At 43.7% G+C, this 26,422-nt stretch overlaps 1 protein-coding gene across 4 annotated transcripts in view; it reads right to left on the reverse strand.

Annotated features, from left to right (window-relative positions):
- Positions 1-2,688: 2,688 nt before the first annotated feature.
- The window catches only part of LOC115114349 (partitioning defective 3 homolog), a 261,780-nt gene continuing 238,046 nt past the window's right edge, over positions 2,689-26,422 (reverse strand). For 3 of the 4 annotated variants that reach the window (XM_029642505.2, XM_029642503.2, XM_029642502.2), the window contains 3 exons: positions 21,914-22,034; positions 15,015-15,169; positions 2,689-5,709 (listed from right to left, as the gene is read on the reverse strand). In XM_029642505.2, the coding sequence (XP_029498365.1) occupies positions 5,301-5,709; positions 15,015-15,169; positions 21,914-22,034 (685 nt within the window). In that variant the 3' untranslated portion in view covers positions 2,689-5,300. The remainder of the gene's footprint in view (positions 5,710-15,014; positions 15,170-21,913; positions 22,035-26,422) is intronic. The other variant, XM_029642504.2, reaches the window with a different exon arrangement.

Consider the following 26,422-nt stretch of genomic DNA (forward strand, 5'->3'; position numbering starts at 1 on the left):
GATGTGTATCAAAGGTGTTTAATCAAAGCAGGATGTGTATCCGGTGAGCTAAACACCAGCTGAGGGTGAACCCTGTGACCTCTCTGGGACCCTGGACGACCTTTACCTCAGCGTGGCGATGTTGGGCGACACTTGGAATGTTGGAACTCGGGAAAAGGCATCTCTACCACACATAGATATACCTTTACTATCATGGACAAGAATGTGTAAGGGCAAAATCTACTACAGGTTTGGAAACTATGGTGGATGTTGTTTTTAACGCAGGCAGGGTCCATTGTCATTCAGCTGTCTATCATCTGGGTATTATTCATTAGTGCACACACTGTGAAATGTTGTTACGTTAGTCTTATTTTAAAATAGATTGAATTTTTAAAAAAAATCTGCAATCTACACATAATACTCCTTAATGACAAAGCGAAAACAGGTTTGAGAAATTTTTGCTAATAAAAATAAAAAATAAAAAAACACTATTTGCATAAGCATTCAGACCCTTTGCTATGAGACTCTTAAATTGAGCTCAGGTGCATCCTGTTTCCATTGATCATCCTTGAGATGTTTCTACAACTTGGAGTCCATCTGTGGTAAATTCAATTTATTGGACATGATTTAGAAAAGAACACACCTGTCTATATAAGGTCCCACAGTTGACAGTACATGTCAGAGCAAAAACCAAGCCATGAGGTCAAAGGAATTGTCCGTAGAGCTCTGAGACAGGATTGTGTCAAGGCACAGATCTGGGGAAGGGTACCAAAACATTTTTGCAGTATTGAAGGGCCCCAAGAACACAGTGGCCTCCATCATTCTTAAATGGAATGAGTTTGGAAACACTTTTCCTAGAGCTGGCAGTCCGGTCAAACTAAGCAATCGGGGGAGAATGGCCTTGGTCAGGGAGGTCACCAAGAACTCGATGGTCACTCTGACAGAACTCCAGAGTTTCTCTGTGGAGATGGGAGAAACTTCAGGAAGGGAAACCATCTCTGCAGCACTCCACCAATCAGGCCTTTACGGTAGAGTGGTCAGACGGAAGCCACTCCTTAGTAAAAGGCACATGACAGCCAGCTTGGAGTTTGCCAAAAGGTGTCTAAAGGACTCTTAGACCATAAGAAATAAGACATTTTGGCTTGAATGCCAAGTGTCACGTCTGGAGAACACCTGGCACCATCCCTACGGTGAAGCATGGTGGTGGCAACATTAAACTGTGGGGATGTTTTTCAGTGGCAGGGACTGGGAGACTAGTCAGGTTCGAGGAAAAAATGAACAAAGCAAAGTACAGAGAGATTATTGATGAAAACCTGCTCTAGAACGCTCAGGAACTCAGACTGGGGCGAAGGTTCACCTTCCAACAGGACAAAGACCATAAGCACACAGCCAAGGCAATGCAGGAGTGGCTTCAGGATGAGTCTCAATGTCCTTGAGTGGCCCAGCCAGAGCCCGGACTTTACCTCAATCAAATATATCTGGAGAGAGCTGAAAATAGCTGTGCAGTGACACTGCCCATCCAACCTGACAGAGCTTGAGAGGATCTGCAGAGAAGAATGGGAGAAACTCCCCAAATACAGGTGTGCCAAGATTGTAGCGTCATACCCAAGAAGACTCAAGGCTATATTCTTTGCCAAAGGTGCTTCAACGAAGTACTGAGTAAAGTGTCTGAATGCTTATGTAAATGTTACATATTCTTTTGTCATTATGGGGTATTGTGTGTAGATTGATGAGGGGGGGGGGGGGGATCATCCATTTTAGAATAAGGCTGTAGCGTAACAAAATGTGAAAAGTTTTCCATTAATAGACAAATCCAGGTAGGTCCCTCCTCGTTTTGGCCCGTTTGCTTCCTTTTTGGCTCCTAGTAAATACGACCCAGTAGTCAGTCCTGCGTTTGAAAATGAAGCAAAATAACGTGTGAATGTCTCATCTCATATACTAAACAACAAAGTCAGTCATTGTCGTGACACATCCATAGCAGGGGATCAAACAGACCTGAGCTACGCAATAATACATATTTCGGTTTCCTGTAGAAGTGTCAAACAGGAAAAAGACTGAAGGTTGACGACAACTCTTTCTCTGGCCGGAGGCGTAGACAACAGCATGAGGACACGGCGCTCTCTGTGGCTCATTTATTCACTCAATGAAAGAGCACACAAAGCTATGAAGATAAAAGAACAGGATGAGATGGAAGGATCTCTTTCCTTCCACTTCTTTCTTTCCTCCGCTCTCATCTCTCCGTTTCAAGAGAGCCCCCCCTCAGTGGCTGAAATGGCTTAAATGGTATTTGTTTAGAATGTCAACTTTAACCCTAGTAACACACACACAGTAGCCAGTGTCATTCAACACGTCCCTTATGAGAGACAATAAGAATGACTACAATTAACAACAGGAAACACAGGGATTTAGGGATTATTAAAGCATACGAACTGCATTGACAATGCAAATGCGGACACGCAGGCAACTAAGGCATATACACAAAATCACATGCACAACCATACAGGGACCTACATATGCACAGAGCTCTATTCAAATTCAAGATTTGAAGCTAAGAATTACAATAGCCTAATGATAAAGGCAAAAGCCTATTAAAGATTCAAGAGAGGATGAAACCAGACTCACTGCTACTAATGAGGATTCCTGAACCTGACACCACTTCCAGTTCATTTTTCAAAAGGACAGGATGAAGAATAGAACACATCCCAGACAGACAGTTGTAAACAGGTTGAAACCACCCTCCTTTTATTTGAAATGTGATATGTACAGGAAAAAGGTCTGTATACATTTCTAAATATATCAGGTCAAAGTCTGAAAAACAATTGCACTGTGCTTACAATAGCTTTATACTTTAAACGTCATGATACATAGATACAGCATTGTGAAGTCAGACGGGATACAAATAGACTGATCCCCTAACGCAGAGGCTTATTTGAACTTTCACTGTAAAAAAAACTAGAACCAAACAACGAAAGCTTTTCAGGGAAACAAAAGTACCCCAAAACAATCATGACATACTGTACCGAAGAGATTCAAACGGTATGTGAAAAATACTTGGTGTATTGGTGTGTCAGTTAGCTACAAAAACGATCTGACCACATTGTTTTCCCTCCTCAGGCACTTATTATAGACCTCTGAACCTAGCCATGAACTAGCCTGGTCCCAGGTCTGTTTGTGCCATCTTCTTAACTGCATCCGGGCTCGAGTTTTCCCTAGGTACAGATTTAGGATCAGCTTTCCCCTCCCCCAATCATAACCATTAGTGGGGGAAATGCAAAACTAACCCAAGATCAGCGACTAGGCCGAGGGAACTTCATCCTACACCCTTGTTAACAACGATGACCGTAGATGTAAACTAGACAGCACAAACAGATCTGGAACCAGGCTAGCAATGGACACCACACAACAGATTCCCACCAGACTGCAGACGTTGGCGAAGTACTGCAGAGCAGACGACATAACACTCTTATTTCCATGTTAGACATGTTCAACAGCTGATACAGGGAGTTCGCTCTCTCACACCATGGCCTGAGTCCCAAATGGCACTCAAACTATTTAGCTCAACCATAGGGATCTGGTCAAAAGTAGTGCACTATGTAGGGAATAGAGTGCCATTTGGGACGCAGTCCGCGTTAACTCACAAATGGAAGCTAATGCATTTCATATGACTGTACTTGGCGTAGGGAGAACACATTGAAGCGCATCTCCAAAGCAGCGAGGTGCCAGACACTTCTGTTATAGTATTACCACGAGGCGACAGAGTACATACGCCAGTCATTTTCTTTTTTCCCCCCTTTTGTGTGTTCACCACACTCTCCTTTGTTCGGTTGCATTCATCTCCACCATTCTGTACATTTCATAGACATCCGAGCATCGTCACATTAAAGGCCCATTATATACAAGAGGAGAGTGACTCACTAGTTCCCAGCTATACGGCAGCTGAACGCAACTACCACTCAGACACAATTTCATATTTTTATTAACAAAGGAAGATGGGTCGATTAAACCGAAATCTTGCATCAGTATTCCGATTGTCTCTCTTTCTGTTTCTTTGTGGAGCGAAACCGTGATGTGGCCCTCCACTCCGGAACAGCCTCTTGCGACTGTGTTCTGTTCTTTGGCTGTGGCAGGCAGCAGGTGGCTTGTGATGAAAAATTCAGTGCAGGGCTGACGGGGGAAGAGGAGAGGTGGGGAGGAGGAGAGGATGGAGCCAGAGACAGGCAGACAGGCAGGCCAGGTTAGCCGTGCCCAGAGCAGAGAGGCCAGGCAGTGGATCAGAGACCTCTCTCTCACTCTCTGTGGAGACGACACACACATGAATCATTTATGAGGGGCCTTCATTAATAACCAGTGCTATGCCCTCCTTCTCCCCCTCCTTTAACACACTCCCTCTCTTTCTACTCCCTCTCTCTTTTCTCAAACCCTCTGGGGACTACTGAAGGGGCTTCTCATAAAGACAAAAACAGATAAATAGAATACTGAGAGAAGCTCAGCGTTGTTATTTTGATTTAGTGTTAGAGTAGTACTGTCTAGGCAGCCCAGGGGTTTTTCCTGGCCAGGGGTGGGCAAGGGGCAAGGGTGACAGGTCATGTAGGAGCCATGGTTAACAACACCAGACCACAATGGAAGTGTCAATGATGGAGACCACACCACACTCGCACATCGCTCACTCACATTCAGACACACGGTCTCTCTCACATGCACGCATGCACAAAGGCACACACACCCACACATACACACTTGTCCATGGCTTAAAATAACGTCCGTTTGCCTATCTGTTTGATTGTCAGAGCGTGAGGGTAACAGATGTCTGTGAATCACACAACACTACTACCCAGAAAGCATTGTGACCATAAATACAGAAAGTCTCACTTAACAACAAGCAGTCTGTAGGAGGGGAACATGACTGACTAGGACTGAATGGAAGACTAAGAGGTCACATCCAGGGTAAGCCATTAATTCAAACACCCACTGTGCAGTCCCTAACTCTTCTTAGATCAATCTCGGCCAATCAGCTCCTCAAGTTGTCCACATCTTCCACAACTGTGGCCCCCTCTTGCCTGTCCCTATCCTTACCCCTATCCCCTCGGGAGTAGAAGGAGCTTCCCCATTCTATGCTAAGCAGCTCCTCAAGTTGTCCACATCTTCCACAACAGTGGCCCCTCTTGTCTGTCCTGTCCCTATCTCCTCAGGAGTTGCTGCTAAGCAGCTCCTCAAGTTGTCCATATCCAGCGCCACCAATTGTGGCCTCCTCTTGGAAGCCCTGTGGCCTCCTCTTGGAAGCCCTGTCCCTTCCCCTATACCTTCCCCTTTCCTCTGTTCCCTCAGGAGTAGAAGGGCCTTCCCTTCTCGGGCCCCTGCAGCTTGTTGAGCCTGGCCAGCTGGGAGGGCGAGGGGGGTACGTCCTGTCTATAGGGGCCCTTAGGCGACACAGGGTCCTTGTGAGCCGAGTACCCGTCATAGGTGTTGTTCCCGGGGTGTTCCTGCGGGGGCTCTAGCAGAAGCTGCTTCCCTTTGGCCTCCTGCTCCCTGCGTCTCTGCTCCTGCCTCAGCAGCTCCTGGGCCTCCAGGAGGACGCGGGCATTCACACCGCTCATCCCCGGGTAGCCGTTTCTGGAGCCCTTGTAGCTAGAGTAGCGAGGGTTCTCCTTGGCCGTCTGGAAGCCATCACCCGGCGGGTAGACCTTGTCCCAGGAGTCCTGCGAGATGGAGCTGGGGTTCTTCCTGGGTTGCCTGTGGAGGGAGGGAGAAAGCGTGAATGAAAGGAAGTGCGAGACACGAGTGAACGGAGCGTTTTAAAGAGGAAGAGTGCATTGACTCAGAAAGAGAAGGGTGAGAAAGTGAGAGAAAAGGTGAGACGACAGAAATAGAATGACTAGAATGGGATTCCATATTCAAGCCAATAATCCCATAATGGGTGGACTGGACTGGTGTCTATTTATACTGTACCCATGGGAATAAAACAGGCTGCCATTTAGAGTGTGCCAGTGGTGATGCTATTTCTACGGGTGAGACACGAGTGAAGATGTTAAGAGGGTTTTAAAGAGAAGGGGTGCAATGACTCGGAAAGAGGAGATTCCACAGAGAGAGGCCGGGCCAGACAAAGCCCAGCAACACCCATAACCAATAGACAATTTAGCACACAATAAAAACATAGAAACACATTAACCTAGAGGGACAGTGACACAGCCATTTCCATCCATATAACCCTTTTGTGAAGGACAGACCGGCCCATTGGGTTTGACAGGCAGTAATAGCAGCCCTGCTGCAAATGAGACTCAACCGGACCCACTATGTCACTCTGGCGGTTTCACAGTAGAAATCTGACATGGTATTTAAAAAGGAGGAGCTGTCAGCCTCCTTCTTCCATACAACATACAGTCAGTCAGCCCTGCAGATGTGTGTGTGTGTGACATCACCCCGACTCATGCTTGACTGGGCACTTTGTGAGCTCTCTGTGTTCAGCCCATATGATATGCATGAGTGTTCAGGCCTAGAGCACTGCTTATCTCAGGGGCAGGAGAAATGGAATAGACTGAATAACATCAACGAACCAGACCTGGGTTCAAACACCATTTGAAATAATTTCAAATCCTTAATCTGTGCTTGATTGAGCTTGTCAGATGGACCAATAGAATAGTCCCAAAACTGTAAACCCCACCCACCTGGCACTCTAGGCAGGATAGAGCAAACACTCAAAGTATATGAAAGATTTCAAATAGTATTTGAACCCAGGTCTGCAACTAACAGGCTTTTGTCTCAGAGCCATGCATAATTAGTGGATTTATCAACCAACTGTGAAGAAGAAACCATATTATTTCTGTATTTGAATAATCATTTGAAGAACCACTATAATGAAAAATGTGTGTGATTACCAGACCTTTGTGTGAAGATGACTGGTTAAAAATATACTGACCAAAAATATCAACTCAACACGCAACAATTTCATTGATTTTACAGAGTTACAGTTCATATGAGGAAATCAGTCAGTTTAAATAAATAAATCATGCCCTAATCTATGGATTTCACATGACTGGGAATAAAGATATGCATCTGTTGCTCATAGATACCTTTAAACAAAAAAGGGCCTCACAATCTCGTCATAGTATCTCTTTGCATTCAAATTGCCATCGATAAAAATGCAATCGTGTTCGTTGTCCGTAGCTTATGCCAGTCCATACCATAAAAACCACCGCCACCATGGGGTAGTCTGCTCACAAAGTTGACATCAGCAAACTGCTCACCCACACGACACAATACACGTGGTCTGCAGTTGTGAGGCCGGTTGGATGTACTGCCAAATTCTCAAAAATGGTAGAGAAATTAAGAGAGAAATTAGAGAAATTAACATTCAATTGGAAACAGCTCCGGTGGACATTCCTGTAACCAGCATGCCAATTGCACACTCCCTCCAAACATTGTGTTTTGTGACAAAACTGTACATTTTAGAGTGGCCTTTTATTGTCCCCAGCACAAGATGCACCTGTGTAATGATCATGCTGTTTAATCCGATTCTTGATATGCCACACCTGTCAGGTGGATGGATTATCTTGGCAAAGGAGAAATGCTCAATAACAGGGATGTAAACACATTTGTGCACATCATTTCAGAGAAATAAGCTTTTTAATAATTCGGAAATCTTTTATTTCAGCTCATGAAACATGGGACCAACAATTTAAATGTTGCATTTCTATTTTTGTTCAGTGTAGATATGCTTTCTTTCAACCCACAACATACAGCACCAGTCAAAAGTTTGGACACACGTACTCATTCAAGGGTTTTTCTTTATTTTTTCTATTTTCTACATTGTAGAATAATAGTGAAGACATCAACACGATGAAATAACACATAAGGAATCATGTAGTAAGCAAAAAAAGTGTTAAACTAATTTTATATTTGAGATTCTTCAAAGTAGCCACCCTTTGCCTTGATGACAGCTTTTCACACTCTTGCCATTCTCTCAACCAGCTTCATGAGATAGTCACCTGGAATGCATTTAAATTAACAGGTGTGCCTTGTTAAAAGTTATTGTGGAATTTCTTTCCTTCTTAATGCGTTTGAGCCAATCAATCTCAGTCAGCTGTGTTGTGATAAGGTAGGGGTGGTATACAGAAGATAGCCCTATTTGATAAAAGACCAAGTCCATATTATGGCAAGAACTGCTCAAATAAGCAAAGAGAAACTAAAGTTTCTTCAAGAGCAGTCGCAAAAACCATCAAGCGCTATAATGAAACTGTCGGTCATGAGGAACTCCACAGGAAAGGAAGACCCAGAGTTATCTCTGTTGCAGAGGATAAGTTCATTCAAGTTACCAGCCTCAAATTGCAGCCCAAATAAATGCTTCACAGAGTTCAAGTAACAGACACATCTCAACATCAACTGTTCAGAGGAGACTTCATGAATCAGGACTTCATGGTCGAATTGCCGCAAAGAAACCACTACTAAAAGGACGCCAATAATAAGAGACTTACTTGGGCCAAGAAACACGAGCAATGGACATAAGACCAGTGGAAATCTATTGTTTGGACTGATGAGTTCCCACAGTGAAGCATGGAGGTGGTGGTGTGATGGTGCTTTGCTGGTGACACTGTCTGTGTTTTATTTAGAATTCAAGGCACACGTAACCAGCATAAGTACAAAAGCATACTGCAGCAATACGCCATCCCATCTGGTTTGCGCTTAGTCGGACTATCATGAACCCAATTGAAATGATTTGGGATGAGTTGGACCGCAGAGTGAAGGAAAAGCAGCCAACAAGTGTTCAGCATATGTTGGAAAAGCATTCCAGGTGACTACCTCAAGCTGTCATCAAGGCAAAGTGTGGCTACTTTGAAGTATCTAACATCTGAAATATTGTTTCATTTGTTTAACACTTTGTTTGCTTACCACATGATTCCATGTGTGTTATTTTATAGTTTTGATGTCTTCACTATTTTTCTACAATGTAGAAAATAAAGAAAACCCCTTGAATGAGTAGGTGTGTCCAAACTTTTGACAGGTACTGTACATTGAAACACAAACCCAACTATCTACATTAAACCCCTGGTTGAACAATTCCAATTTCAAAAGACGGGTCTCTTCATCCTCCACATAGGATTTAATTTCATTGACATAAAATAACAATTGGGCTGTTTCTCTGTGAGTAATGTAAACCAGCTATCTCTTCTCCATTAGATATCGTGCCAGTACTGTACATATGATGTAAAAAGAGAAAGCGAGAGGAGGGATGGAGGAGGAACATGTGCCATTAGTGACATTCTCTATGTCCCAAATGGCACACTATTCCATTCCCTCAGTGCACAACCATAGGGCTCTGGTCAAAAGTAGTGCACTATATGGGGAATAGGGTGCCATTTGGGACGCATTTAGACAGTCAGTGTTCTAAAGAGACCAAAGCTACGGCAGCTGTTGCAGTGGGAGGCCCTTTGGTCCTGCTGTAAATGGCATGACTTTTGCTGTGTGATCAATGCTGTTTCATTGATGAATATCAATATGGGCTCTCAACAACAACAAATGATACATTTGAATTGGAACCCCTTGTTTAGCAAAGCTTCCCCAAGAGGAAACTGACCTTTATCTGAAACGAAAGCTGTTTTTGAATGCATAGGCCATGATTCAGCCATTCAACCAACGACAGCAGTTGTGTGTGTGTGTGTGTGTGTCTGGGGCCATATGAAATCCATCAAAATCACACAAGCTGATACCAGGCCCCATATTACTCCAAGGCTGTGGTCTGGTCATCCAATGGCATTTTGAAGGTAAACAATCAGATTCTTAAAATAATACAAAACAGGTTTATCCAAACAACTGGCCTTAATAGAATTACAATGAAATTACACCACAAAGCCACAGGATGTTTCTTTGACCAGGCATCGGAGACATTGGTACAATAAATCTCCGCTTTAAACAGATCTGCTTCTTCAAATATTTAACAAGCGGGATTCTGTATCAACAACCGAGGATTAAGCAGCATTGATGAAGTACGAGCTCGGAGACTAGGAGATTACATCTTGGTGATAAGTCATTGCTGACTGGAGAATGTAGGGTCGAGAGCATACAGGGGATTTACTGTTACATACACAAAAGTATGTGGACACCCCTTCAAATGAATGGATTTGACCATTTCAGCCACACCTGTTGCTTACAGGTGTATAAAATCGACCACACTGCCATGCAATCTCCATAGACAAACATTGGCTGTAGAACGGCCTCACTGAAGAGTTCAGTGACTTTCAACATGGCACTGTCATAGGACGCCATCTTTCCAATAAGTCAGATCATCAATTTTCTGCCCTACTAGAGCTGCCCAGGTCAACTGTAAGTGGTGTTATTGTGAAGTGGAAAGGTCTTGAAGCAACAATGGCTCAGCCGCAAAGTGGTAGGCCACACAAGCTCACAGAACGGGACTGGCGAGTGCTGAAGTGTGTACAAATCGTCTGTTACAAACTGCCACTGGAAGCAACATCAACCCAATAACTGTTCGTCGGGAGCTTCATGAAATGGGTTTCCATGGCAGAGCAGCCGCACACAAGACTAAGATCACCATGCGCAATGACAAGCATCGGCTGGAGTGGTGCAAAGCTCGCCGCCATTGGACTCTGGAGCAGTGGCAACTCGTTCTCTGGAGTGATGAATCACGCTTCACCATCTGGCAGTCGACAGACTAATCTGGGTTTGGTGGATGCCAGGAGAACTCCAGCTGCCCAAACGCACAGTGCCTTCTGTAAAGTTAGGTGGAGGAATAATGGTCTGGGCTGTTTTTCCATGGTTAGGACTAGGCCCCTTAGTTCCAGTGAAGGGAAATCTTAACGCTACAACATTCAATGACATTCTAGATGATTCTGTGCTTCCAACTTTGTGGCAACAGTTTGGGGAAGGCCCTTTCCTTTTTCAGCATGACAATTCCCCCGTGCACAAAGCGAAGTCCATACAGAATTGGTTAGTCGAGATCGGTGTGGAAGACCTCGACTGGTCTGCACAGAGCCCTGTTCTCAACCCCATCAAACACCTTTGGGATGAATTGTAACGCCGACTGCAAGCCAGGCCTAATCACCCAACACCAGTGCCCAACCTCACTTATGCTTGTGGCTGAATGGAAGCAAGTCCACGCAGCAATGTTCCAACATCTAGTGGAAAGCTTTCCTAGAAGAATAGAGGCTGTCATATCAGCAAAGAGGGGACTAACTCCTTAGTAATGCCTACGATCTTGGAATGAGCAGGTGTCTACATACTTTTGGTCATGTAGTGTATCTCCGGTTACTGTAAAATGTGTCTCTTGGTTCAAACTCAACACTGACTGTACTAGTTAGCATATAGTATCATGGTTCAGCTGCAGAGCAGTTCGACCACACGCTTCCTCCAGTTTCTATGGTCGCTAGCAAGGTTTGCAATTTGATGTGGTTGGACCTACTTGTTTTCAACATCTACTAGGCCTTGACAGTTTAGTGTATTGTAATTGTGGAGGGTCTGAGAAAAACCACCCCCTAAAGTTAATTAAACTGATTACAGTTTGCCCCCCCCACACACACACACCTGTACACACACTCATTGCTACCACAAAACATCTACCATTCACAGTCCAGTCAAGCTCATTTAGCAGCTTCCCACTACACAAGCATGACCTATCCTATAATCCCTCAGCCAATCACAAGCATGAACTATCCTCTAACCCCTCAGCCAATCATAAGCCACAGACGGACACACCACTTCCTGTAATAACACACATATCACATAGATCAAAGTTAACCACATTATCTCAGATTAGTGTGATCATGTCAGATTACTGGGGCTGGTAACGCAATACAGCCTGGCTGCATCGCAAATGGCAACCTATGCCTTACATCGTGACTACTTTGACCAGGGCCTATAGGGCTCTGGTCAAAAGGGTACTTTATGTAGAGAATAGGGGGTCATTTGGGACGCAGCCCCAGACTATGGTTTCACAACACATCACTGGGGGCACATTGCCTACCCTCCAGGACACCTACAGCACCTTCACAGGAAGGCCAAAAAGATCATCAAGGACATCAACAACCCAGTTACTCAACCCTGCACCTTAAAGGCTGCTGCCCTACATACAGTTGAAGTTAAAGTTTATATACACCTTAGCCAAACACATTTAATCTCAGTTTTTCACAATTAATCCTAGTAAACATTCTCTGTTTTAGGTCAGTTAGGATCACCACTTTATTTTAAGAATGTGAACTGTCAGAATAATAGTAGAGAGAATTCTTTATTTCAGCTTTCATTTCTTTCATCACATTCCCAGCGGGTCAGAAGTTTACATGCACTCAATTAGTATTTGGTAGCACTGCCTTTAACCTCTAGTGACTTCCCATCCCGCATGAGGGAAAGTAATCATCGACTGACACTAATTAGCATAACGCAACGGACATAAATATTCCTAGAAAATATTCATATTCATGAAAATCACAAGTGAAATATATTGAGACACAGCTTAGCCTTTTGTTAATCATCCTGTCATCTCAGATTTTCAAAATATGCTTTACAGCCAAAGCTAGACAAGCATTTGTGTAAATTTCTCAGTTTTTCACAATTAATCCTAGTAAACATTCTCTGTTTTAGGTCAGTTAGGATCACCACTTTATTATAAGAATGTGAACTGTCAGAATAATAGTAGAGAGAATTATTTATTTCAGCTTTCATTTCTTTCATCACATTCCCAGCGGGTCAGAAGTTTACATGCACTCAATTAGTATTTGGTAGCACTGCCTTTAAATTGTTTAAGGGCTGCAATCCCGTTAACGGGATTGATATGACAACAGCCAGTGAAAGTGCAGAGCGCCAAATTCAAACAACTGAAATCTCATAATTAAAATTCCTCAAACATACATGTATCTTATACCATTTTAAATGTAATATTTTTGTTAATCCCACCAACGTGTCCAATTTCACATAGGCTTTACAGCAAAAGCAGCACAAACGATTATGTTAGGTCAACGCTAAGTCACAGAAAGATTCTGCCATTTTTCCAGCCAAAGAGAGGAGTCACAAAAAGCACAAATAGAGATAAAATGAATCGCTAACCTTTGACGATTTTCATCAGATGACACTCATAGGACTTCATGTTACACAATAGATTTAAAAAACTTTACGGAAAAAGCAAACCATGCAATAATCTGAGAACAGCTTTCAGACAACAAAGGAGCCAAAAAGATATCCACCATATTGGGTAGTCAACAGAAGTCAGAAACAGCATTAGAAATATTCACTTACCTTTGATGATCTTCATCAGAATGCACTCCCAGGAATCCCAGTTCCACATTAAATGTTTGATTTAGTTCGATAATGTCCATCATTTATGTCCAAAGACCTACATTTGTTAGCACGTTTGGTAAACAAATCCAAAGTCATGAAGAGCATTCCCTAGTTGCAGACGAAATGTCAAACTAAGAGTCTTTAGGATGTTTTTAACATATAACATCAATAATATTCCAACCGGAGAATTCCAAGGTCTGTAGAAAAGCAATGGAACGAGAGCTAACTCTCTCGTGACCGCGCCTCAGAGCCTGTGGCAATCGACCAGACACCTGGCTCAAACAGCCCTTATGAGCCTCCACTTCACAACAGAATCCTCAAACAAGTTTCTAAAGACGGTTGACATCTAGTGGAAGCCTTAGGAAGTGCAACATAACCAATATCCCACTGTGTATTCAATAGGGGCTGGGTTGAAAATCAACTAACCTCAGATTTCCCACTTCCTGTTTGGATTTCTTCTCAGGTTTTTGCCTGCCATATGAGTTCTGTTATACTCACACACATCATTCAAACAGTTTTAGAAACCTCAGAGTGTTTTATATCCAATACTAACAATAATATGCATATATTAGCAACTGGGACTGAGGAGCAGGCCGTTTACTCTAGGCACCTTTCATCCAAGCCAGTCAATATTGCCCCTGCAGCCATAAGAAGTTTTAACTTGGGTCAAACGTTTCAGGTAGCCTTCCACAAGCTTCCCACAATAAGCTGCGTGAACTTTGGCCCATTCCTCCTGACAGAGCTGGTGTAACTGAGTCAGGTTTGTAGGCCTCCTTGCTCGCACACACTTTTTCAGTTCTGCCCACAAATGTTCTATGGGACTGAGGTCAGGGCTTTGTGATGGCTACTCCAATACCTTGACTTTGTTGTCCTTAAGCCATTTTGCCACAACTTTTGAAGTATGCTTGGGGTCATTGTCCGTTTGGAAGACCCATTTGGAAGACCAAACTTTAACTGATGTCTTGAGATGTTGCTTCAATACATCCGCAATTTCCTTTCCTCATGATGCCATCTATCTTGTGAAGTGCACCAGTATCTCCTGCAGCAAAGCACCCCCACAACATGATGCTGCCACCTGTGCTTCATGATTGTGCTCCAACTGTACATAGACATGGAATCAATGGTCTCTTTAATAATGGAACACTAGTCACTTTAATCATGTTAACATACTGTATTCTATTCTGCTGTATTTTAGTCAATGCCACTCCGACATTGCACTTCCTAATATTTATATATTTCTTAATTCCATTCTTTTACTTCAGATGTATGCATATTGTTGTGAATTGTTAGATCCTACTGCCCTGTTGGAGCTAGGAACACAAGCATTTCGCTACACCCGCATTAAAATCTGCTAAAAATGTGTGAGACCAATAACATTTGATTTGTGCTTGACAGGAATTACCCATTTGTATATGTGGACTGATAATATCAGGCTGATGTTATGTATATGAATGCATAATACCATGGTCACGGCGGTCGGCCAAACGGTTAAGAGCATTGGGCCAGTTACCGAAACATCTAGTCCAAATCCCTGAGCCGACTAGGTGAAAAATCTGCCGTTGTGCCCTTGAACAAGGCACTTAACTCTAATCGCTCCTGTAATTCGCTCTGGATAAGAGCGTCTGCTAAATGACTCAAATGTAAATTGAAAAAATATAGGGATTATGTTGAACGAGGAAAACATTGTATGGCCTATGTGTGTTCTCTCTCCCTCACTGTTACGCAGACACGCATGCACACACACACATACCCTCACTCACCGTGGCAGGGAGCTGTACTGTCTCTGCGCCTGTTGGAAGGCGTCTCTCTCCTCCTGCCTCTGTCTCTGTCTCTGCACCTCTACAGACACAGAGTGTCGGCCTGTCTGTTGTCCGTCTGTCTGGTACGGGCTTGGGCCTGTGTTGGTGTTGTTGGGCTGAAAGAGGGAGGGGCCAACATCCTGGTTATTCAACACACACAACTATCCGACACATACAATGCACCAGAGCCTTACATTTAAGAGTGTGGACATTGAGATTCGACCAAATGTATTAGAATGCATTTACAGTGCATCTGTGAATCTATGAATAAATAGAAGGGACTAAAAGTTGGCCAAACTCTCTAAATATATGGCTCTGCAATACTTACCAGGAGCCATCAAGACATGGCCTGCTCTTGTCCTTCACCGTGGCCAGGTCAAACAGAGGTTAGACTGACAGACAGAGAGGAGGACGGAGGAGCATGCTGGTGACGCAGGGTGGACGGAGATGAGATGGATGTTAGTACTGCAGGTGTATACGAAGCCTCTCAGGCGACGCCCTAGCGCAGGTCATTAACCGTCCTGAACAGCCAGAGCGCACGCCACGGAACGCCACGGAGGAACAGCGTCGTCATTCACTTATCTCCAGCTCCTCCTGGCATGTGACTGTGGATGCCTCCCAAATGGCACCCTACAGTATAACCTACATTTTTGACCAGGGGCCTGGTCAAAAATAGCGCACTGTATATGGGAATAGGGTGCCATTTGAGCCACACATCCCATATATCCTCCACGGAACACATTGAAACACGTCGAGGAACGACTAACTACCACGCCTTCTTTCTCCTTCCCCATCTTTCATCAGCGAGGAGGTGGGTGTAATGGCTGCGGATCAGTCATAACACAAAGGCTATCTAATATTACTTTGATGGGCCATGCCAAGTATTCATACAGAGTGCCACGCTCTAGTGGTGGAAGGGCCATAAAGCAATTTGTCCCGTCATCGCAGGGAGGACCTCCGAGACACCCACATTAAACCTAATGAATCCTTTTAATCATCGGGGATTGATTGGCATAACCTGGGCTGTTGGGCGCGCTGTCGCACTCTGTTGCCATGGCGACACCAGCCAGGCCATGGACACCTAAAAGGTAGCTCATCTCCATCCACATCGCTAGCGAGATGTGTTCCAGATGTGAATTTCACTGTGCATATTACATATTGCATACGTAAATTACAGTTTGCAATATGGTGTGATTGGATATACTTGATCCCTTTAGTGTCTTGAAATAATAACTTTGTGAGACAAGGAAACAAAGCTAGAAAACCACAACCTATAAAGCTTATCAAGGTATTAAAATGAACGCGGAAGGCGCTAAAATAAAATACAGAGAGGCAATATAAACGCTTCTGGCTGGCGAAAGCAGCCCCCGTGGACGCACTGCTCTTAGTGTGGTAAATGACCGCAATAACGGTTCCCCAACGCAGAAGTAACACAGCCGATCAGTCACTGTGATCGAATTAGCCCAAGGAAACCATGGTCGTGTTCAGTAGGGCACACCGTAGCAAAAAGTTTTGCAACGCAAAGTGACAATCTGTGTTGTTATTGGATGAGTACCCATTGCCAAAACGATTCTTCCCTACAGAATACAAGCCAGATTCCGCCGCTCTCCTCTGGACCATTGTACTACAGTGAGAAATATACCATCCAGAGGGGTAGCAATCAGAGGTAGAGCTGTCTAACCTCCGCTAACCAGGAACACCTAACTAAACAGTATGCAGGACAGGATCATTAGGGAAGTGATTTGCAGCACAACTACAGACATGCTGGATTCCAGACAGCAGGCCCCAGCGGGCTATAGGGGAGATAATGCACAGGGCTGGCCTGACCTGTAATATCAAAGCCTGCTAAGAACACTCACAGTGACAGGGTCAGTGCTTCCACATGGCGGGACTCTCCCTTCATTGTTTACCCTATGGGCCTCAGAATGGAATTCCCAGAACTCTTTTCACCTTGTGTATGTAGAGAAGTCATTCTTCTTACTGACTTGACCATAGAAATAGAATTACTAGAACGGACATTCCCATTCAAGTCAGCGTTCTGTAATGGGTGGGCCAGCGGCCATATTGAGTGTGGTCTACCCCTTGTGTAATTCTATTTCTTTGGACTTGTGACACTAGTCTAGACCGAACACTATGGCCACTACAGAAGATGTTAATTGAACGTTATGTGCTGAGTCTGTCTCCTCACGCTAAATGGAATGGAGTGGGTGGGGCTGGACTGATGGGGTTAATGTTCTGATATATAGGGCCTCTTAGTCTGATCAATTCACTCTAATAATGAGACAGCTACAAATGCATTCTGCGTCCCAAATAGCACCCTATCCTCTATATAGTGAACAAAGCATTGCACAATGAATGTTCAAGTGCATGAGTTTTTCCACATTTTGTTATGTTACAGCCTTATTCTAAAGTTGATTAAATAAATAAAAAATCCTCAGCAAAAAAAACAGAAATACATGATATACTTGGGTATTCAGACCCTTTGCTAAGAGACTCGAAATTGAGCTCAGGTTCATCCTGTTTCCATTGATCATCCTTGACATATTCCTACAACTTGATTGGAGTTCACCTGTGGTAAATTCAATTGATTGGACATGATTTGGAAAGGCACACAAATCAAATCACCTGTCTATACAAGTCCCACAGTTGACAGCGCATGTAAGAGGAAAAACCAAGCCATGAGGTTGAAAGAATAGTCCGTAGAGCTCTGAGACAGGATTGTGTCGAGGCAGAGATCTGGGAAGGGTACCAAAACATTTCTGCAGCATGGTAGAGTGGCCACACGGAAGCCACTCCTCAGTAAAACGCACATGACAGCCGCTTGGAGTTTCCCAAAAGGCAACCCTCAGACCATGAGAAACAAGATTCTCTGGTCTGATAAAACCACGATTGAACTCTTTGGCCTGAATGCCAAGCGTCACGTTTGGAAGATTTCTGGCACCATCCCTACAGTTAAGCATGGTGGTGGAAGCATCATGGAGATGTTTTTCAGTGGCAGGGACTTGAAGCCTACTCAGGATCGAGGAAAAGAAGAATAGAACAAAGTACAGAGAGATTACTGATGAAAATCTGCTCCAGAGCGCCCAGGACCACAGACTGGGGGTTAAGGTTCACCTTCCAACAGGACAAAGACCTTAAGAACACAGCCAAGACAACGCAGGAGTGGCTTTGGGACAAGTCTCTGAATGTCCTTGAGAGGCCCAGTCAGAGCCCGGACTTGAACCCGATCTAACATCTCTGGAGAGACCTGAAAATAGCTATGCAGCAACGCTCCCCATCCAACCTGACAGAGCTTGAGAGGATCTGCAGAGAAGAATGAGAGAAACTCCCCAAATACAGGTGTGCCAAGCTTATAGTGTCATACCCAAGAAGACACAAGACTGTAATTGCTGCCAAAGGTGCTTCAACAAATGATTGAGTAAAAAAGTATAAAAAAAACTGTTTTCGTTTTGTCATTATGGGGTAATTGTGTGTAGATGGATGAGGGGAAAAAATGATTTAATCAATTTCAGAACAAGGCTGTAATGTAACAAAATGTGGAAAAAGTCAAGGGGTCTGTATACTTTCTGAAGGCACTCTATATGCACAGGGAGCATAATTGAGTTTTCAGCGACATATGTTACCATTTTCCATAATTTGGCAATCAGTATGGCAGAGAGAAAAAAATCTAAGAACACAAAATTACTGTTGATTACTATGTGGTTCTGTAAGACGTTGGTTATTCTGTTATTTAGAAATAAATTGTGATGGCAATTATGTCTGACTCCCTTCAATGGTGCGGTCATGGGAACAGGGTAACTTTGCTTTCTATCAGTAATGTAAATAAACAACGTGATGGTATTATCAAGGACTTTAAAATCGGCAATCAGCAGTTGAAACAAAGTGATTTGGTAAAAAGCGGAGTGTAGGGGCTGGAGAAATGTGACCGCTCTCAAATTCAGACAGCTCTGGATGCAAGGACGAACCATCCATGACATGAAATGTATAGTTGAAACCATGTTTCGAGGCTATGTAGTGTTTGTTACATTTACATTGTTTACAAACATTGGAGAAAAACAAGCTTATATTTCGGGTTCTGATGGGGTACGACAGTTGAACTAAGCTCATGTGGCATTTATAAGTAATATTGTTCAACAATCAATGGGTACATATCATTAATTTAGAAGTCAAAAAATGGATGAAGCAACTGCAGATTGCCCCTTTAATGACTATGCCCGAGTCCAAAATAGCACCCTATTCCCCTAAGGAGCTGGGCAGTAGTGTACTATACAGGGAATAGGGTGCCATTTGGGACACAACCGATATGTACATGCTTGACTGTGTAGAGCAACAAAGCGCAGCTTGAAAGCCCTTCCCCACACACATGGCACACTCAGTGTCTCAAAACAAGACCAAGCTTTTTATTTGATTTATCATCATCACCTCTAAATGAAGCCCAGGGCCCGTACGCATGAATCGTCTCAGAGTAGGAGTGGTGATCTAGGATCAGTTCTGCATTTTAGATCACAGTGAATGATCCTAGCTCAGTACTCTTGACTCTGATACACCTGATTAATACAGCCCCAGAGGTCAAATGGAGTCTGTTCATGAGCTCTCCGTTTACAACTGTTAGAAAACTCATTCAAATCAATCCTTAGACAACGCCATACAAAAGTTAAGAAAAACGGTACATGTTGACAGTCTAAAAACAACATCACACGTATATAGAGGCCTAAGAGACGAAAGTTGAATTAGTACAAATGTACTTCATAACAACGTATAGGAGTAATACAGCCAAATATTTAAATATACACAGCAGTGGTTATAGGACAAAAGACAGGACACAACAATATATACATATTCTAGAAATATTAAAAAGAAGTGACTTTCAAACATTAGGCAAATTATTTTGCTGATCATTCATAATTTGACGTTGTAACAGACAGAATGTAAAATGTATACTTAAGGCATACTGCTGGTGTGGAAGAATAGGACATAGTGCAGTCTTTACCTAGGAACCAGAGACCTTCAATTACATCATAGAAAGGTATTCTGTAAGAATTATCAAGGCATTTCCAATTTTTTCCAATTGTAATTGCTTGAATTATCACTCATCCTATTTTGGTGGCCATGCCAACAAAAGAGTACAAATTCAAAAAAATCCACAACGCCCGAACCTCTTCTCTAAAAAGGCACAGTTAAAAACCGACAATTGCGGGGGTGCTTTCTTATCACACAGAAAGCACCCCCGCAATCAGACACACAGACAGGAGTCCATTGGTCCTTGAGAAGGTGGGCGGGTCCTTGTTTTGTGAGAGACAGACAGACAGACCAACAGATGGCATTGATGGCAGATGGGATGAGAAGGGTGGTGCGACGGGGGTGGTGGTCGTGACAGGTGGGGTTAGAGGTCAGGTGAGTGTGCCAGAGGGTCACATGCTCCTAGACGCATGCAGGTGGAGATGTTGGGTGCAACCAAAAAGGCACCCTATTTTCCATGTAGTGCACTACTTTTAACCAGGTCCCATAGGCCTCTAGCCAAAAGTAGCGCACTAAATAGGGAATAGGATGCCATTTGGGACTTAACCGTTGTTGTAAGAGTTATTGGGTCGTTCCATATGATTTGAAACCCTTTCTGCATCCTTTTTGATTTGAATTGAACCTTTTATACATGTTTGCGGTGGTAGACTTTTCGGACCTGAATGCCAAAACATTCAGGAGACCATTTTGCATACCCCACCGTAACATGAGAAATCCATGTTTTCATCACTGAAAAAGAAAACATTTTGAGTTTGATATTATTTAAAAGCTTACAAACAGGATTGTCAAAGTATTTTATAATTTGAACTTTGAGCACTTCTGGGTCACTCCACAAAGAGTGCCTTTTGCATCCCTTTGATATTTTATGTAGAATTTGTGCGCCAATATTGTATTTTAAAAGCCTGTTATATTAAATGAAGTGCTCTTTAATATATACTACATGGATAATTAAATAAATCTCATTTTTAATATTAATAAACACTAAAGTACCAAAATTCAAAACCATACACCCTCTGAATTAAGAAGATTTTTTACCCATTTTACCCCAACATTTCTCCACTTAACACCAACATTTCTACACGTTTTCACCATCATTCTAAAGCCCTAGTTATTTAGTTGCTGTGACAAAGTAATTTCTGAATATTATTATTCATTTGATGTTATTAGTGATTCTTTTAAAAGGTCAACCCTGTTACACTGAACTCTCGTTTTAATATGGTAAAGAAGAGAAAAAATACTTTGAACTAATAGTCAAATCATAGTGTAAAAGCAGATGAGCTGGTCCTACTCATCTTCTGGTGTATTGTGGTAGAAAACTGAGCGGGTTGAGCACAACACCCTTTAACCAAAATAGATAAATAGACAGGCTAGAAATGTTTTAAAAATACAAAAATTGTGAAGCTAGAATGACATTTTCCCTCCCTGTTGGACACGACAAGCTTCCATTCCAGTCACAAGTGTATTTATGGCTGATTTAAGATGAAGTCGCCAAACTTGTTACGGTCGTTGAAATCATATGGAACAACCCTATTAGAGAAGAGCCTGGGTTAGGTGGGAGACTCAGAGGAGTTAATGAGAAGAAGCTCCACAGGCTGAGCTCGTTCAGTCAGTGTCATACTGGACAGTCCATACAGGGCTGGCCCCGGTGGTTGTGAGGTTAGTCGTAGTAGGAGGCTCCACGATGTAGCCAGCTAGCCAGCCAGCTAGCCAGGGTATTAGCAGCCATCCTAGGCTGGCAGTGGTGGGGAGGTTGGTGGTGGTTAGTGAGGGGGTCCATGGAGGAGGTCCATGGAGAGCCAGGCAGGACCGACCTGGTTCTCAGCCCGGTCTCAGACACTCACCCAGGGCTGCTCGAAGCTGTAGGTGCGTCTCCGGTCGTCAGGGTCGTCGTCTCCCCTGGCCTGCTGGAACTCGTGTCTCAGCCGCTGTATCCGGTCGTGGTTGCTAGGCGCTAGTCTGTTGCTGCAAGGGGTTGAGAGTGAGAGAGGAAATACTACATGAGCATGGTGGTGGCCCATTTGGAACAAGTCGATGTCTCAAAATGGCACAGCATTTCCTATATAGTACACTACTTTTGACCAGAGCCTACAGTGCATTACATTAGGGAACAGTGTACCATTTGGGACTGTTTCTATCAGCATAGCTGGGAAATGGTCCAGACACTGGACTGTAATACACAGTAGAGCAGCGTTTCCCAAACTCGGTCCACAGGACCCCAAGGGGTGCACGTTTCGGCTTGTGCGCTAACACTACACAGCTGATTCAAATCAAAGCTTGATGATTAGTTGATTATTTGAATCAGCGGTGTAGTGATAGGGCAAAATACAAAATGTGCACCCCTTAGAGTCCCAAGGACAGAGTTTCACAAACCCAGCACTAAAGCCTCAAACATGAATCATACTAATGTATTATTCATAAACATGGAGTATGGTGTCCCTAATGGCACCATATCCCTTATATAGTGCACTACTTTTGACAAGAGCCCTATGAACTGTCAAAGAGAATAGGGAGAATTTGGGACACAGGCAAGAACAGAGCAAAGTAGTGTGAACAGTCGATAGTCAAGCTACATCCCCAGGCCACACATCACTCACCAACTTCCGTCCATTGTCTCTAAGCACACTCATAAACAACCACGGCCCACTAAAACACATCACCTGGCACGTCTGCATACTTATTGAACTGACCTTGACCAGAGAGAAAGAGGTCCTCTGTAGCTCAGTTGGGGGAGCATGGCACTTGCCATGCCAGGATAGAGGGTTCGATTCCTGGGACCACCCATATGTAAAATGTCTCTGCTAAATGGCATATATTAAGTCTCTGCATTATACAGTAAGGCAGCCCTTGTCCCAGAAGCAGGGATGAAGATTGGAGCGGTTGCGGTGACCGTATTTCCGCCACACCGGCAGTCAGGACGACAATAAAATTCCATGTGAATTGTTAAGTCACAGTAATCTCCTCTTATGCACTCTGGACATGCTTAGGTTGTACCCAATTTGCTTGAAAATAAAAGAGAGCCGCACACTCTAGGAGCTCAGATGCAAAAATGTAATACCAACGTTTCGACAGCCAAACTGTCTTCATCAGGGTGGTACCCAATTTGCTAACTACCATCAGGTGCTTAGGGCTCTATTGTCCCTCCATCAGGTCCCAATGGCCTTGTACTCAGGGCTCTATTGTTCCTCCATCAGGTGCTAATGGCCTGGTACTCAGGGCTCTATTGTTCCTCCAATAAGTCCTAATGGTCTGGTAATCGGGGCTCTATTGTTCCTCCATCAGGTGCTAATGGCCTGGTACTCACAGGGCTCTATTGTTCCTCCATTAAGTCCTAATGGCCTGGTAATCGGGACTCTATTGTTCCTCCATTAGGTCCTAATGGTCTGCTACTCAGGGCCCTATTTTCCCTCCATAAGGTCCTAATGGCCTGGTACTCAGGGCTTTATTGTTCCTCCATTAAGTCATAATGGCCCGGTACTCAGGGCTCTATTGTTCCTCCATTAGGTCCTAATGGCCTGGTACTCAGGGCCCTATTGTTCCTCCATTAGGTCCTAATGGCCTGGTACTCAGGGCTTTATTGTTCCTCCATTAAGTCATAATGGCCCGGTACTCAGGGCTCTATTGTTCCTCCATTAAGTGCTAATGGCCTGGTACTCAGGGCTCTATTGTTCCTCCATTAAGTCCTAATGGCCTGCTACTCAGGGCCCTATTTTCCCTCCATCAGGTCCTAATGGCCTGGTACTCAGGGCTTTATTGTTCCTCCATTAAGTCATAATGGCCCGGTACTCAGGGCTCTATTGTTCCTCCATTAAGTGCTAATGGCCTGGTACTCAGGGCTCTATTGTTCCTCCATTAGGTCCTAATGGTCTGCTACTCAGGGCCCTATTTTCCCTCCATCAGGTCCTAATGGCCTGGTACTCAGGGCTCTATTGTTCCTCCATTAGGTCCTAATGGCCTGGTACTCAGGGCTTTATTGTTCCTCCATTAAGTCCTAATGGCCTGGTACTCAGGGCTCTATTGTTCCTCCATTAGGTCCTAATGGCCTGGTACTCAGGGCTTTATTGTTCCTCCATTAAGTCCTAATGGCCTGGTACTCAGGGCTCTATTGTTCCTCCATTAGGTCCTAATGGTCTGCTACTCAGGGCCCTATTTTCCTCCATCAGGTCCTAATGGCCTGGTACTCAGGGCTCTATTTATTGTTCCTCCATTAGGTCCCTAATGGCCTGGTACTCAGGGTTTCTATTGTTCCTCCATTAAGTCCTAATGGCCTGGTACTCAGGGCTCTATTGTTCCTCCATTAGGTCCTAATGGTCTGCTACTCAGGGCCCTATTTTCCCTCCATCAGGTCCTAATGGCCTGGTACTCAGGGCTCTATTGTTCCTCCATTAGGTCCTAATGCCTGGTACTCAGGGCTCTGTTCTTCCTCCATTAGGTCCTAATGCCTGGTACTCAGGGCTCTGTTCTTCCTCCATTAGGTCCTAATGGCCTGGTACTCAAGGCTCTATTGTCCCTCCATTAGGTCCTAATGGTCTGGTACTCAGGGCTCTGTTGTTCCTCTAACCACTCTGACATCAATGCAAGTGCAATCAAAAATCACATCAAACACTTATCATCATAACAGTATGGTGCTTTTAAAACTCAGCTCACTGTGATTGATTTGAAGAAAGAACAGGTTGAAACAGTATAAAACATGGTTATTGTGGATGTTGTTTCAAAGCCTAACACAATGAAATGGACAGCCCTTTCAACACCCATACGCATATTAATTCGACACCCATACGCATACTAGTTCAACACCCATGCGCACATTAGTTAAACACGCAGACGCATATTAATTCAACACCCATACACATTTAATTCAACACCCATACGCATATTAGAGCTTATGCATACACATATATCTATATATGCCCAAGCGTGAAAAAAAAACCGCAATGAAAAAAAAGTTATTTAAGATGTCATTGGTACATAATTGGTCTAGCCTTTAGTCCAAATTCAAACAAATTCTAGTAATCGCCTTTGAGTGTGGCCTGTATCATTCTGGATGGACTGGTTACCTTATGCTATTCTCCAATCTTTCTATTCATGATTTGGGAGAGAACGTCGAGGCCCAGTGAAATAACCGGAGTGGTCTATCCAGCATGAGTGGGACAGTGACGTGGGACGGCCAAGTGCATACGGATGATGGCCTTTTCCCCTTGCCCCTGTTCCTACCCATTTAATAATGATAACTGTACATATTAGTAAAGACAATATTACACTGAGAATAGTCTGATGGGTGATAATATGATCACTTGATGAGAGAACGGTTTGTGTAGCCTGAGGCAAGGAACCGAGCGCAAGCTTTTCTTTGCGACGTTCTTAAATCACCAATAGCCTTTAGCCGGTCCATGAGGCCCCATGACATGTTTTGATTTACAAGACATTCTAAGGTTTGTATCTCTCACAAGTTGCCAAATGACTCAATCTAGCGTATAGGACCTGTTTCAAATGATCACTTTTACGCTCAACAGAGCCACTTCATCTGCGCACTCGCTCCGGAAAGGGAAAAATATCCTTTCTATTTTATTCAGCCAAGTTCAATTATATTCTTCTTACTATAAAACCATATGATATAAAATAACGGCACAGGACTTATGAGCATAACTTGTCTGCTAAACGAACAAGCCTACAGCATGCAGCATAGCCTTGATAACATCCAGTAGACCGACTCATACTCTGTCCTTCTGATATACATTTTCTCCATCATGTTTCTTTAGAGCTGCCTAAATGAAATGCCGGCTATATGGTGATGGTGTATATTAAACTGATTCATTGGAAATGTTAAATTGTTAAATGTAGATGTTCCAAAGGCACATCAGCGGCTTGTAATGAGCGGAGGCACGGCGATGCCAAATGTGTTTATGTTAATTAGGGTCAATTACCGTGAGACCGGACCCCCCTTTTAGCATGACAATAAGAGAGGCGGAGAGAGAGAGACAGAGGGGTGGGAGAAAGGACGCCCAGCTATGTACGTGGAGGTCATCTGTGGTCCCCTGGAGTAAAGCTAATTCAAACCTGACTTCTCTGTTAGACTACCACTCTGAACAGCCCTGTCAGGTGACCAGAGAGCATCAGCAGGAGAGAGATCAGAAGTAGACTTTTCAACTTTCAAACACAAGCCAGTAACTTTCCTGGACATCCTTTTATGATCTCTTTAAAGCCCTGCTCTTAAAACTCTCCTGTCTCAGGAGTTCCTATGAAATAGCCTTACAACATCCCAATCATTAACAACAAAGCATTGCTTCCAAAAACCAGACAACTGAAACAGACAGACACATCGAAGGCTGTTTGGGGATCTATGAAACAACCGC

The sequence above is a fragment of the Oncorhynchus nerka genome, linkage group LG9b (assembly GCF_034236695.1).
Source record: "Oncorhynchus nerka isolate Pitt River linkage group LG9b, Oner_Uvic_2.0, whole genome shotgun sequence".
Taxonomy (NCBI): Eukaryota; Metazoa; Chordata; class Actinopteri; order Salmoniformes; family Salmonidae; genus Oncorhynchus; species Oncorhynchus nerka.